Source organism: Podarcis erhardii, assembly GCF_964252035.2.
Source record: "Podarcis erhardii genome assembly, chromosome: 10".
In the NCBI taxonomy this organism is placed as follows: Eukaryota; Metazoa; Chordata; class Lepidosauria; order Squamata; family Lacertidae; genus Podarcis; species Podarcis erhardii.
The window spans coordinates 76,671,979-76,686,560 of record NC_138500.1 but is presented as its reverse complement, the minus strand read 5'-3'; the positions used below and the strand labels follow the sequence as shown (position 1 = coordinate 76,686,560).

The window sequence follows — 14,582 nt, the reverse complement described above, 5'->3', positions numbered from 1 at the left end:
TGCTGGAAAATTTGGTACATGTTTCTGGACTTTTATGCTGTAACTATAAGGAGATATTGACCTGTGGGATGGCTGTTGAGGCAGAAACCTGTACTGATTTAAATAGAAGCAGGATGGATGCAAAGTCAGTGTTGTTAAATTTGTGACCTTGTCCCAGCTTGGAATTATATGGGAAAAGGAAGGAAGGAAGGAAGGAAGGAAGGAAGGAAGGAAGGAAGGAAGGGAGGGGTCATACCGTGCAACTGACCCATTTTAACAGAGACATTCTGGATGGAAAGAAACCACCCTAGCTTCTGATCCCAGTCCTGGATATCTCAGAGCACAGGACCAAAGGACGGGTGTTTCTTCATCCCACCCTGTGACATGAGTCAGTTGACTTACACCAGAGCATGGGGGGGGGGGCAATATCTCCCTTGGCACTGAGTCTTCTTCCCCCTTCCATTGCGGCACTTCTGTGTCTGTCCCACCATCGGAGAAGGAGGCTGCCCTGACTGATGCAGCTTCTCCCTAGGCTGCACCAGCCATGGCAGCTTTGGCTGAGGTCCTGCTGGCACAAGTGCACACACACACACACACACACACACACACACACACACAAAGGGGAAAAAATTTACTGGACCCGATATCTTTTGCCCCTTCCACGCCTTTGCTGTAAAAAAAAAAAAAAAAAAAAAAAGATCCTAGGACTCCTGGGCTACTCCCTACAATGCAGAGGTCCCTGCCCCATGTTGCATACAATCAGTGTTTCAGCATTTGGGGAAGACAACAGAGGAATGGAAAAAAATGAGTGGCAGGGCTTGACAATGGGTGTCTGTATCCACAATGCTCTTGCACAGGTCCTTCAATCAAATTGTCGACATTTAGAGAAAACAGAGGAAGCAAAGGTTTTGACAATGGGTGTCTGTCTTCAAATCTAGGCAGGGGGACATAAAGACACTAGATCTAGATGTAGGAGGAAGCTGGAACCATAAGCACAGCAGGGTCTGTTCTAGTGAACAGGCAAGGGCAGAAAGCCCTTATTTATACCAGGAAGTTGTATACTTCCTGCCATTAATAGCCTTGAAAATGTTTGAGCATACACTCTTTGACGTAACTCACCAAAACAGGCCCTAGATTCCGATCATTTTTTTCAAGCTGCGGGCCCCCTTGCCAAGAAAATACAAGTATGCTGTGAGGTACAAGGTACACAACAGCATTTAAACATGTTTGATTTCAATTGTGAGAGAGGATACACTTCCTTTTGTATATTGTAGCTCACAGAGAATATCTAACAAACTCAAATATGTGTCTGTATAGCCAGGATGACTTGATACATATCCCCTTGGGGGGGGAGGGGAATCTTACAAAATCAAGAGGGTAGTCCCCTCCTTGAAACAACTAGAATATAATAAAACTGAATGCAGGAGTCAAAATTTTTATTTCCTCTTCTTGACTTACGCTGAAACATTATTTTCCTCCTAGAAATGATCTCCTAGAAAATTTGTCCCTTGCTGTCAATGAGCTTGTTTCTTAGAACTCTTTAAAACCACATATAAATTACTGTTGCTTCCCTGAGCCTTTGTTTATATCCCTTGCAACTATTGTCAGAGACAAAAGAATGGTATTAATGGGTAACAATAAGACTCTTATTCCGTCTCTTCAAAGCTATACTATGTCTCCTACTGTTGTTACATAAGAACTTCGAGTCAGCTGAGCGCTATTTACATTCCACACACATATAATGCTAAGCGTTATAGACGTCATTCTAGTCACTGTGACCAGCAGATGGGGAGAACTTGTGTTCCTAAATGTGAATAAAAGCATTGAGATGAACATGATGTGTGTTTGCTTTCTCATTGTCATTGTTATTAATTTGCTTAGCTACTGTTGCAATCCACCTTGGATCAGGCCATGGCCCATCAGTTGAAGACCACTGTTATTGGGTACAGCAGAGGTTTTCAGCCTCTTTGAGTCCACCGCTCCCTAAGCCAGCTCCATTCTTTCTGCGGCTCCCCCGTGGGGCTCAGGAGCCCAGTTATGTCACCCCTTGCCTGCAGAGCTGGCAGCCTCTCACCTTTTCCAAACACCCTCCCTTGCGGAGTGTTCCCTCAGCCTCCTCTCTCCTCCCCTGCTGCTGCCACCCCTGGTCTGTAAGCTACCCCTTCCCTCTTCCCCAAAGAAAGGTGCCTCCCAAAGGCACCATTCGCCAGCGGATCTTATTGCCAAGGCTGCTGCAATAAACAGCTGTGCCAGCCTTTGGGAAGCAGAGACATGAGAGGGCATCAGAGGAGGGAGGGAAGGAAGGAAAGAGGGACAGAGGTTGGTGTTACCTGCGCTACCCTGACCATCATTCAAGGCAGGCACCCCAGGGTTGAAAACCACTAGGGTGCAGTCTTTGTTCATGTGGGATGTATAGGTCTCCAAGTCCTACTCAGAGTATCATTGAATCATAGAACGTCACACAGGACATTCACCACCTTCACTGGTTCCAGTTTAAAGGAGAGGTAGAGCTGAGTATAATCCGCATACTAGTGAACACCCAGCCCAAACCTCCTGATGATCTCTCCCAGCAGCTTCATTTAGATGTTAAAAAGCTTGCGGGAGAGGACAGAGCGCTGAGGCACTCCACAAGTGAGCGTCCAGGGGTTCAGACACTCATCTCCCAACTCCACTTTCTGGACACAGCCCAGGAGGAAGCCATGGAGCCACTGCATAACAGTGCCCGCACCTCCCAACTCTTCTAGACAGTCCAGAAGGATACCATAGTTTGATACCATGGTATCAAAAGTCACTGAGAGATCCAGCAGAACCAAGAAACAGCTTTCACCTCTGTTCCTAGCCTGCCGGAGATCATCGAGGGCCGTACAAAGTGGGAGGCGGACTGCCCCGGGTGCCACTCTGGGGGAGGGGGGACAAGATGGCCCCTGCCTCTGCCTCCCTCCAGCTATAGAGCAGCCAAGGGCGTGCACAGTCCGTACAGGCTGCTGCTCTTGCACGCCGTCCATATGGGCATCAGGCTGCCTCTCGCATGGAGACTGTATGGGATGCCACGCGTGCGCGGTCCGTATGGGCTGCCACACCCTGGGTGCTGGAGAGGGTTCCTCCGCTACTGAGATCATCAACCAGCGATACCAAGGTGGTTTCAGTCCCATGATGGGGTCTGAATCCTGATTGGGAGGGATCCAAATGGTCCACATCCTCCAGACATGCCTGGAGCTGTTCAGTGATCACACACTCAATCAACTTGCCCAGGAATGGAAGATTTGAGACTGGGCAATAATTGGCTATAATGCCTGGCCCAAAGATATTTTTTTAATAACCTCTTCTTTAAGTGGGCCTGGATGGGCAAGAATCGATTTTATGAGCCAGGATGGGCAAGGATCAAAAAGGCAGGTGATTGGTTTCACTTGTCCAAGCAGCACATCCTCAGAGGTAACAGGTTGAAATTGATCCCATACAACTTGACTAGACAGAGCTCTGGCATTCTCCCTCCACAGCCTTGCACCACGGTGGAGTCTACCCTTTTCTGAATCTGAGCAAAATCACTGTAATGAGGGCCCCAAGATCTCCTACAATGATTTTGTAAAGTTTTTCTGCACATAAAGTTATCTCAGAGAATGTGGATAGGCTGCTTGGATGAGTGAAACCAATCACCTGTCTTCTTGATCCTTGCCAATCCTACCCAGACAGTCATTAGCTCTGGTTAACTCCGCATTCCAGCGTACCACCAGGGAATCAGCTGAGAGGCCACCAGCACGGAATAATACATCCCCTACCACTCTCTGGAAATCATTTGGATCCACTAAGTGGTGAGAGCAGACCATTCAAATCGGTCCCACCTCCCTGCATCGGGGAAGGTCGCTGAGAGGTCTAGTTGCACCAGGAAGTGATCTAACCATGACACTTCTTTTGTTCCACTTAATTGAACAAACGCATGCACTAAACACCAGATCTAAGGCATGTAGGGCCAGATTTATTCAGGAGCAGCCCCATGGAGGCTATGCTTTCCATGAAGTCTTGAGCAGCCCCTTGTAGGGTCATGTTGGCATGGTTGTTAAAATCCCCAGGGACCACCAGACTAGGTGTCTCCAGAAGAACATCTGCCACAACCTGAAGCAGCTCCTCTCCCCTCTTTCATTGCTCATATATGCACCTCCTGGCTGTATGCATATGAATGCCAAGGAGTGTGGTGGAGTCTCCTTCTTTGGAGGTCTTTAAGCAGAGGCTTGACAACCATATGTCAGGAGTACTCTGATGGTGTTTCCTGCTTGGCAGGGGGTCGGACTCGATGGCCCTTGTGGTCTCTTCCAACTCTATGATTCTATGATTCTATGATTCTATGATTCTATGATTCTATGATTCTATGAATGGGAGGAATTAGATCTTCCTGTGGATTCTGAGCATGAAAAGAGCATATCTTGAGTCACATTTTTTGGTCCATCTAGCTCCGTATTGTCTATGCTGACAGGCAGTAGCTCTCCAGAGTTTCAGACAGGAGACATTCCAGGCCCTGCCTAGAGAGGCTGGGATGGGGATGGGGTCCTTCTGCATGCAAAGCAGATGTTCTACTGCAGAGCTATAGGCCACTGGTAACAAAAGAGCCAAGATTATGAAACTACTTACTGGTGTGTTTACCAAAAGCTATGACTTTTCCTACTGTTTTTATCTTCTTAAAGGGTAGCAACCTGAGGAAAATACTTCTCAATCGCTATTTTAAAGGTGACTATGGAACCAGTGTCAACGGTCCTCTGTCCAGCAACTACAGCAAAGCAATGCAAGGAGGAGGTACGGTAAATAATTATAATTAACAAATCAGTTGTTGAACATCTACAATAAGAAACTATTTCTGTTCAAAATGGAATATGTCTCAAGCAAGGAAAAATGCAATTTGAAAAATCAAGCATACACACCCTTTGATTTCCATGAGAGAAAGTAACTCTCCTATTGAAACCAAGGGGGACTGTGGCTTGATTCAGTGCAGGAAACCAAATATGTTCTGTGAAATCTTGTACATGTCTGCTTAGTTTTGACCCCCCCATTGACTTCAATGGGATTTAGTCCCTGGAGTGTGAAGGGTTGCACACACAGTGTGGAACTTACTTTCAGATAAGTAAGGTATCAGATTACAGGGTTAAAGTGCTTAGCTTTGACCTGGCCTGACCTGACCTGAAAGCCTTACACAGAACTTAGTGCATTCAGCACTAAGATTAATTTTAAAATCAATGTCACCCTCCAACATAGAGTGCAGCATACTTACGTCCATTGATTTCAGCAGGCTTAAGCACCCTCAGTGCCACATTGGATTTTGGCCTAAATGTACTTATTATTATTTATTGAATTTATATACCAGGAGGTCTCAGGGCAGGTCACAGACTAAAATCAAATATAAAACCACAAAAGACATAATCAAAATAAAAACAACACCCCCCCCATTTTAAAAGGACATAGGATGTCAATCAAATCAACCAAAGGCTTGGTTAAAAAGTAACATTTTTGCCTGGAGAGAAGGCAACAGGCAAACTTCCCTGGGGAGAGCATTCCATAGATGGGGAGCCACTGCAGAGAAGGTCCGTTCTTGTGTTGCCACCCTCTGCACCTCTCGAGAAGGAGGCATATGAAGAAGGGCCTCAGATCATTTTCAGGGACTGGGTAGTTTCATATGGAAAGGAATATTGCAGTCCTGATCTGTTTAAGGCTTTATAGGTCAAAACCAGCACTTTGAATTGGGCTCAGAAACGAATTGATAACTTGTGCAGTCGAACCAGGATTGGTGTAATATGCTCAAGCCATCTTGCTCTGGTGAGCAACCTTGCCACTGAATTCTGCAGTACCTGAAGTTTCCGAACCATCTTCAGAGGCAGCCCTCTTACATTGCAGTAATCTAACCTTGAGGTTACCAGAGCATAGACAACAGTAGTTAGGCTATCCCAGATAGGATGAGCCACTAGCCGAAGCTGATGGAAGGCACTCCGACCACTGAGGCCACCTGAGCCTCGAGTGGGAGCAAAGGATCCAGGAGGACCCTCAAGCTGTGTACCCGCTCCTTCAGAGGGAGGGTAACCCCATCAAGAGCAGGTGACCTCCCACCCATCTGGTCTAGGGAACCCCTCGCTAACAGTGCCTCAGTCTTATCTGGATTGAGCTTCTGTTTGGTGGCTCTCATCCAGTCCATTACCAAGGCAGGAACAAATTTGTAAACGAACTTAACTGTATTGATACAAAAATTGCACTAATTTTGCAAGAAGACAAAACTAAAATTTGTGACCTCTGTAAACTAAACATGTTAAGACAATTTCGATGTTTTAATCATTTTGCTTAATTCATATTTATGTTATTTCCCAGTAAATAGAGAGCCAGTGTGGTGTAGTGGTTAAGAGCGGTAGTCTCGTAATCTGGAGAACCGGGTTCGCGTCTCCGCTCCTCCACATGCAGCTGCTGGGTGACCTTGGGCTAGTCACACTTCTTTGAAGTCTCTCAGCCCCACTCACCTCACAGAGTGTTTGTTGTGGGGGAGGAAGGGAAAGGAGAATGTTAGCCGCTTTGAGACTCCTTAAAGGGAGTGAAAGGCAGGATATCAAATCCAAACTCTTCTTCTTCTTCTTCTTCTTCTAAAGTGGGGAAAACTATTTGGTGGCCATTGAAGCCCCTGCTTCCTGAACACTGAAAATCTTTATGACATTTTTCATATACTTTCAGGCCTCTCTGCAAAGCCATGAAGGCTAGAAACTTGGAGCACAGTGCAGCAGCAATTAGTCACAACTAGCATAAATTTTATTGATTTAAGTGAGACTGATGACTACTTTTAGCTAATTTATGTACATTTAAAAAAATAAAATAAAAGCTGAAATCCCCGGGAAGTTGAATTCTGCATCCAGCATGCTTTGGTTTTGTACAGTGGCAGAATGCACGCAGCCTTGACCTTGCCACTAACATTAGATTTACAGGACATGGGGCAGTTAAAGTAGAGCCAGGTTAGGTCAACAGTTTACAACAATCTCTTGGAGGAGCATAGACCTATTTCTGATGGATCCCATAGCAGCACCTGTGCTGGTAGCTGATCTTCTAACAAAGAAAGCCAGTTGAGGTAGACATTTCCTTGATCTTGCAAAGCCCCTCTTACGTTCTAAAGGAAAAGTGGGGCACAGGAAGCTACAAGTCAGACTGTTTGTCCACCTCTGCTCCAGAGTGCATGCTTTGCAAAAAATGTACACTACTACAGAGCTATGGTCTGCCCCCACCCCACCCCAGAAAAGATGGATACTTACAGTTACTCAATCCAGTTTAGTTGTGCCTTCAACTGTTAAGATTTCTTGAACATGCATTCTTCATTAGTAAATCTAAAGCATATTTGTGGACCACAGGGATTTAGAATTTTAAATAAAAAACAAGGACACTCAAGTCAGCATATCTCCTGGGGTAGGGCACTTTATACATGCTGAGAATGGCTCTCATTTTCATTTCCCTCCTGTGTTTTAGAGCTTAGCCCTGATTCATATTAGAATCTGTTGATTATTTGATTACTTTTATTTTAAAAAGTGGCACTCTCTTATGTTAGTATGTTAGTATAATAGTGTGTCCACAAGTGTTATAGCCAGATATTGAATACAAGAAAATTAGGCAATTACACTTACCTAGGAATGATTTGATTTCAGAATGAATGTATCTGAATCTTGGCTTTTATTTTATTTTATTTTATCTTATCTTATTCCAGGTAGCTTTTCAGGACAAGATTCAGATAAGTCTGGTGTTTCAATGCAAGATATTCAGTGCCTTCTGGATAAAGAAGGCGCATCAGAACTTGTCACGGATGTCATAGTTAGTACCAAAAATGACAGGATATTCTCTGAAGCCATCCTGCTTGGGATTGCATTGCTTGAAGGTGGAAACACACAGATCCAGGTATTTACTTGGTATTGCTTTGTTCTTTCTGTCTATATTGAAAACCTGTTCAAATATGAAAACAACTTAAGGGTGCACACAGAGAAATGCACAAGCAGGAGTCAATGCATTTTAAGGTGAGCTTCTCTTCCCTTTGCCTTCACTCCTGAGACATGCATTGCCTGCCACTCTAGGGCTTTTACTCTTCCAAGGGCATCAAGTTGCCTCCCCACATTGTGGGGGCATGTCATGTGATGAGTCACGTTGCATGTCATGTGACATGTCCCGCCCCCACCGAGTACTCACTCGCCAGATCAGGACACACAGGTATCTTGCTGCTGTAATGATGGTGTTCGCACGGACCTGGTGAGAAATGGGATCCACGCTCAGCCTGCTCCTCCCTGCGTGAGGAGGAGGCAGAGTGGGGCCGCTGGGCTCTGGGCTCTGGCTTCTCCTCCCCGTGCAATATTGGCAGGGAGGCAGAGCGGGCCACAGGATTTTGGAGGAGCCCAGCCCCCTCCTTGAAAAATTTGGGGGTTGTGAAGACCCCTCAGCCCCTACCTTTCTTCATGTCTGTACTCTTCCCCTCGTGCTTTAGCAGACCGTCTGCTCTTTCCCCTCTAATGCCCTTCCAAATATCACACTTGCATGGCAGATCTGTTGTTGCTTTTTATCAGTTTTTTGCTCTTTTGACTGAGGAAGGGGAGGTGGCTTAGTGATGGCTTAGTGATGGCAATTAAATGCTGAGCATGGTCAGCACCTGCTGAACGTTGACAGAATTGGTTTCCTCTGAGCTTGATGCTGCAGGGAAGATGGTATGTCTAACCAAAATAGGTTAGTGTAATTCCACAGGGGCTTGATTTCTCTGATTATGTATATATGCACATGCCCTCAGAGTGCCTTGTATCTTCTTCCAGTGCTACGGGTTGGTGAGGGTCTGGTGCCAGCCCTGCTTGTTAATCAATTAATTTAAAGAAAGGTTTCAGTCTGAATAATTCGATCTGAGCCAGGTATGTGCACCAGGAAAAAACCTCATTGTGATTATGATGAAAAGCTCATTGAAACACTGACTCAGTGTGCAGAGGCGGTGATGACGTAAAACCTAGTGTTGGATTTATTACTTTTAAAAGTATTATAAAAGTATTATAAATACTTTTAAAAGTATTATAAATATGGTGTGGCCATATTTAGAATACTGTGGGCTGTATCCAATGTGCCCATTGAAATCAATGGACATATCCAATTTAGACCTGGGAAAGGGGAATACACAAATTCATGGAGAGCGAGTCTATAAATTGCTGTTAGCAATCATATCCAGAACCATATCCAGAACCAGAACCTCCACATTCAGAGGCAGCTGCTAGGGACCAGCAACAAGGAAGGGCCATTATCTTCACACTCTGGTTGTGAGCATCCAGGGGTATCTGTAGGACAACCTTCTTCAACCTTGGGTCCCCAGATGTTCTTTTACCATCTCTGATCATTGGCAAAGCTGCCACAGAATTATGGGAGTTGTGCTCTAACAACATCTAGTGACCCAAAGCTGAAGGGCTCTACTGTAGGATTCAGAATGAAGGATTAGGTGGACCTTGATCTGACAAAACAAAGGAATTTCTTGTGTTCTGAGTGACATTGCCAATATTTATTTGGCACCATTAGAAATAATCTATTAGCCTTGCATTTTGATAGTGCTCACTAGTGGTAACAATTTCATCCTGATGACTCTGTTATGCAGATCTGGAAATAAAGCACATTTCTAAAGGTATGTGGGCTTTCTTTTTCTCTGGCATAAGACATTATTAACTACCACCTATAGTCTTTGTTTGCCAAGCTGTAATATGTTATTTGTATGTCCAGTACTATGATAGCAAATATTTTCCCATTTTTAATCTGCTGATATCTAAAAGGTTACTTTCCCCCTTCAGTATTCCTTTTATCAGCAACTGAATGAGCAGAAAAAATCGGAAAAGTTTTTCAAAGTTCTGTATGATAGAATGAAAATGGCCCAGCAGGAAATCCGATCAACTGTAACAGTGAACACAATTGATTTGAGCAGCAAAAAGAAAGACGATGACAACAATGACCTGACCGTATCAGTTTCAAAAAAGAGAGGTAAAGAAAACTGGGGCTGTATTTCATCACCAACATTCATTTCACTGCAGACTCAGAACAGTCCAAACAACTACAGCTTTTTGCAGGGGGAAACAGGATAAAGGCAACTTCTGCATTTGGTGGGGCAGTATGATGAATGACCCACTTCAAAAAGTGTAGTCAAGATTGGAGGGTTCAGAAACTCAAGCAAGAACAAGTTCCATAAAAACATACAAGAAACCTTATTAAAACAAACTCTGAAAAAGGAAAAGCTTCAAGTGATTATACAAATTAAGACTGCTCAGAGGCTAAAAAATAACAAAAACAATCTTCTCTAGCTAGCTGACTGAAACACTTGCGCATAAATCTTAGCAGGCTGAGCGAGAAAGCAAAATACCTTCCTAGGTCCGAACAGGTGCTGACCGTCCATGCTGAGAGCTCCCTATGCTCGCCACAGTCCAGGTTTTTAAGGAAATGCTGATTATGAGCATTCACCCCTTCCGCCCAACGAAATCAGCACCTGCTCCCATTACATGTCTTTGATTACTGTTTGACACTGACCTTGAGGTCTTAATGAGATGTAATGATCTCTGGCAGGCAAGCAAGCCCCAATAAGAAGTAATGACTCTTATGTATGTTTGTTTACAACAAAGCACATTCAGACTTCTCACCTGCTTGTGTTGACGATAGTTGGTCAGTCTGAGTCTTTGCCCCTTCCACAGCAGGAAGGGCATCAAACTCCCGCCTTTCCCATTATGCCCTCTGATCTTATCCAATCTCCTAGAACAGGGACTGAGAGGCTGGCCTTTGCCCTCCCCACTTTCACTTGACACAGTCTCAGACCTCTGCTTTTCTGCTGATTGCCTAGTAGCGCTCTGGCTGCCTTCCAACTCTCCCGCTTCTTGAGAGCTAACAGTGTCTTCCTCAAGAAGGGGGGTCGAACTACGCTTTCTTGACTCTGTCAGCCAGCTCTCATCTGCAGAGTAGGTCCCTCTTTCACTTAGCTTAATTTCTGTGTCTGATTCTTCCCCTGCCCTTTGGTGAGCCATGTTCCTAACATGAGAGGCATCTGTGTTTAGGCTCATTATTCCAGGAATCCTAACAAATGCCCATGCAACCCGCAAGCTAATCTTAAAAGGACTATATCACCACAGGCAGCTTTAATATTCACTACTGACAGATTCAACATTTGTTCAAAATATTTACATGCCACATGCCACATCATAATAAAACTTCACCACAAACCTTCAGTGCAAAATCTGTCACTACCAATTCAAAAAACAGAAGTAAAATAAACTAAATTAGTACCATATGTAAAAGAAAGAAAAATATATAATAATAGAATTGTAGGATTGGAAGGGCCCCAAAGTGATCTCACCTGCTAATGCTTGGGAGAAACAAACCATAGTTCCTGGGTTAGCATTACGTGTGACCATGGTTCATTTTGTTCTGAACAAACCATAATCTGTAGCCACAGTTGTTTTTAGCCTTCTGCTTGTGGTTTGTTGGAGCAGAACAAACTATGATCCCCAGTTCTTACTTAACACTAAACCAAAGATTATGGGTTGCTTCTCTGTACACTACTGGAGGGACAAAGTAGGCAAGGTCAGTGTGTTCACTGTAAATTAGTAACTGTGGTTAACACTGATGTCACAAAAGAGGCCAAAGACTAGGCTGGAAGCCTCCTTAACATTACGTTTTATATGTGCAAGGAGTTTCTTGCAATTTCTACATGTGGTACAATCTAGGAATAATTTTATCATATGATAAGTAGTTTATCTGGATCAGACCCCTAAAGTGATAAGTTTAAGAACTGTGACACGGATATAGAAAATATATGTACTGTAGCTGACCTGAATTATCACACAGCTCAATGTTGGCTGGGTTCTCAATGTGTTCCTTACCAAAATCTTGACTCGTATTCATGCCTGCCACCATGTGCTGGGAAGATTTTGCTATAATATAGGTCGTTAGTCTACCACCTTTTTATTGATACACCAACAAGCCGAAAGCAGCATAGAAGAGACTAAAGGATCACTTCAAATTCTAATGATGTATTTCTGTATCAAAATGCTTTATAGGTTTTTTTTTATTCTCACAAGAACTTGAGTGTAGCTCAATTATTTTTATTTTATGATAATCATACAATTTGTTATCTTATGTATAGTAAGAGATTCAAATCTGCATCTGAAAGAAGGAATGAAGGGGCAATTAACAGAAGCCTCGATGGCAACATCTAAAGCTTATTGCATATACCGCCGAGAAATGGACCCAGAAATAGATCTCATGAGTGCTGGAACAGATGCCGGGAATGTAGATGAAAAATCTTCAGAAGAAATGACAACGAGTCCTGCTATTGTGATTATGCAACCAATACTAAGATTTCTTCAGTTATTATGTGAGAATCACAATCGAGAACTTCAGGTATGCTCTTGACTTTTTATCCCTAACCTTGCAAAAGGAGTAGCCGCCACAGAAGTATGAAAGTAATACAAGTGGAGGAAGCTCATTGTATGAGCAGGCCTTAAAACATCTGATAGAGATTTGAAGCTATTTTGTATGATATTTTGCAGCCCATGCTTTCTACCCTACATCTCACTGAAATGTAAATAGTTTAAAACAACCTACCATATATTTTAGGGACGCGGATGGCGCTGTGGGTAAAACCTCAGTGCCTAGGACTTGCTGATCGTAAGGTCGGCAGTTCGAATCCCCACGGCGAGGTGAGCTCCCATCGTTCGGTCCCAGCTCCTGCCCACCTAGCAGTTCGAAAGCACCCCTAAGTGCAAGTAGATAAATAGGTACCACTTTATAGCGGGAAGGTAAATGCTGTTTCCGTGTGCGGCGCTGGTGCTGGCTCGCCAGATGCAGCTTTGTCACGCTGGCCACGTGACCCGGAAGTGTCTTTGGACGGCGCCGGCTCCCAGCCTCTTAAGCGAGATGAGCACGCAACCCTAGAGTCGGACACGACTGGCCCATACGGGGTACCTTTACCTTTTTACCATATATTTTGCAAAGTTGTTTGTCTGTGCTCTATGCATTTGGACACCTCTTAAGAGAGTGTATCCAATTTTTGCATGATGGCTTCTGAGAGACTTCATTCTGGGAGTTACAGAATGACTACTACCACACGCCACACCAAGTGCCCTGCACCTCACTCTGTACCGTAGTAAACACCAGCAACCTGCTATCTGGGAAGCCAGGAGATTACCGGTGGCCACTGCTGAACATGACTACCTTTGGTCCATTGTTTTCAATAAATCCACTCTGACTAAAACTTTGTTGTCTACAAGTGATGATAAGGAAGCATATTTATCTTAAAAACTGAAATAAACTTGTCGATATGATTTATGCAGCCAGTGTACTAACATGTTTTAATCTTTAAAGCTTTTTTAAAAATTCAGTGCTGCTCCCTAGAAATAGGACTACTTGATTTGAATGACATTAGTATTTTTATTTTCAACCCTGGAAATTAATTTGGAGGAGAGTTATGATAATGCAAAATTTGCTAATTTGTGACAGTTTGTTCCTTATATTTGTTTTCAGTATTGGCTCAGTTCAGACCATAATTTGCACTAACCATGGTTTTGAACTTTAGAGCAAGCTTTGTAATTTAGAACATGGTTTAGAGCTGGTTTCTATCTGCTCAACCCCCAATCCAAAAATATCTCAAATTCACTCCTGCTTCTGTGATAGCACAGCTTCTAGCTGTGGAGCAACGGTCCTTTTGCATCCAGGTTCAGTTCCCATTATCTCCAGTTCAGACTAGGAGAGACCCTTTCCTTGCCTGAAACATTGGAGAGCCACTGTCAGTCATTGTTGACAATACTGAGTCTTGAGATCCGGAGAATCTCTTCACAGTATATAGATATACTTTTTATTCTCTGTTTGTATTTTGTATTTGTAAAACCAATAAAAAAGATTTTTTTAAAAAGATAAATAGTTTGACTCACTGTAAGGGAGCTTCTTCAGTTCGTAACTATGGTTTGTCAATTCAATAATGCAATAATGCAAAATTATACTAAGTGCAGACCACAGTTTACAAAAGCTATTCAGACTGTGGTTTCTAATTTTTGTTTATCAGTTGGTGGCAAAGCAGTGAATATCACTTCAGACATCACATGAAGCTGCAATAATTAAGCTACTTTAACAATGGTTTGGGATAATGCCTGACTGAATTGAACCAGCGTGTTTAATATGATGTCTGCATATGCATAAGGGTTTCACCCCCCCCCCTATTTTCAGAACTTTTTAAGAAATCAGAACAACAAGACCAACTACAACCTAGTATGTGAGACACTTCAGTTTTTAGATTGCATTTGTGGAAGTACAACAGGTGGACTAGGACTTTTGGGCTTGTACATCAATGAGAAGAATGTAGCTCTGGTGAACCAAACACTGGAAAGCTTGACTGAATATTGTCAAGGTCCATGCCATGAAAACCAGGTAACTTAAAAACTTCCATTGAAGAATCTTCACTGAATCTGCATCCAAAAAGTGTCATCACCTAATTAATAGCATGATAATATCTGATGCTTTATGCTTCATTTCTTTATGCTGCTAGAAATGCCATTGGAAATTCAGGTCTGAAAGAAACCTAGAATTTTTTTTCAAACTAGACCAGGCCTTTTCTG

At 43.4% G+C, this 14,582-nt stretch overlaps 1 protein-coding gene and 1 long non-coding RNA gene across 8 annotated transcripts in view; one reads left to right on the top strand and one right to left on the bottom strand.

Moving 5' to 3' along the window:
• Window positions 1-14,582, top strand: part of ITPR2 (inositol 1,4,5-trisphosphate receptor type 2) — a 355,772-nt gene that overhangs the window by 248,100 nt on the left and 93,090 nt on the right. For 6 of the 7 annotated variants that reach the window (XM_081879044.1, XM_081879042.1, XM_081879043.1 and 3 more), the window contains 5 exons: window positions 4,656-4,764; window positions 7,691-7,878; window positions 9,783-9,969; window positions 12,116-12,372; window positions 14,194-14,394. In XM_081879044.1, the coding sequence (XP_081735170.1) occupies window positions 4,656-4,764; window positions 7,691-7,878; window positions 9,783-9,969; window positions 12,116-12,372; window positions 14,194-14,394 (942 nt within the window). The remainder of the gene's footprint in view (window positions 1-4,655; window positions 4,765-7,690; window positions 7,879-9,782; window positions 9,970-12,115; window positions 12,373-14,193; window positions 14,395-14,582) is intronic. The other variant, XM_081879045.1, reaches the window with a different exon arrangement.
• LOC309351509 lies at window positions 7,833-12,107 on the bottom strand. Its single transcript, XR_014160877.1, has 3 exons — window positions 11,327-12,107; window positions 10,620-11,001; window positions 7,833-7,923 (listed from the first exon to the last, which is right to left on the bottom strand). It is a non-coding gene; the product is annotated as an uncharacterized lncRNA (long non-coding RNA).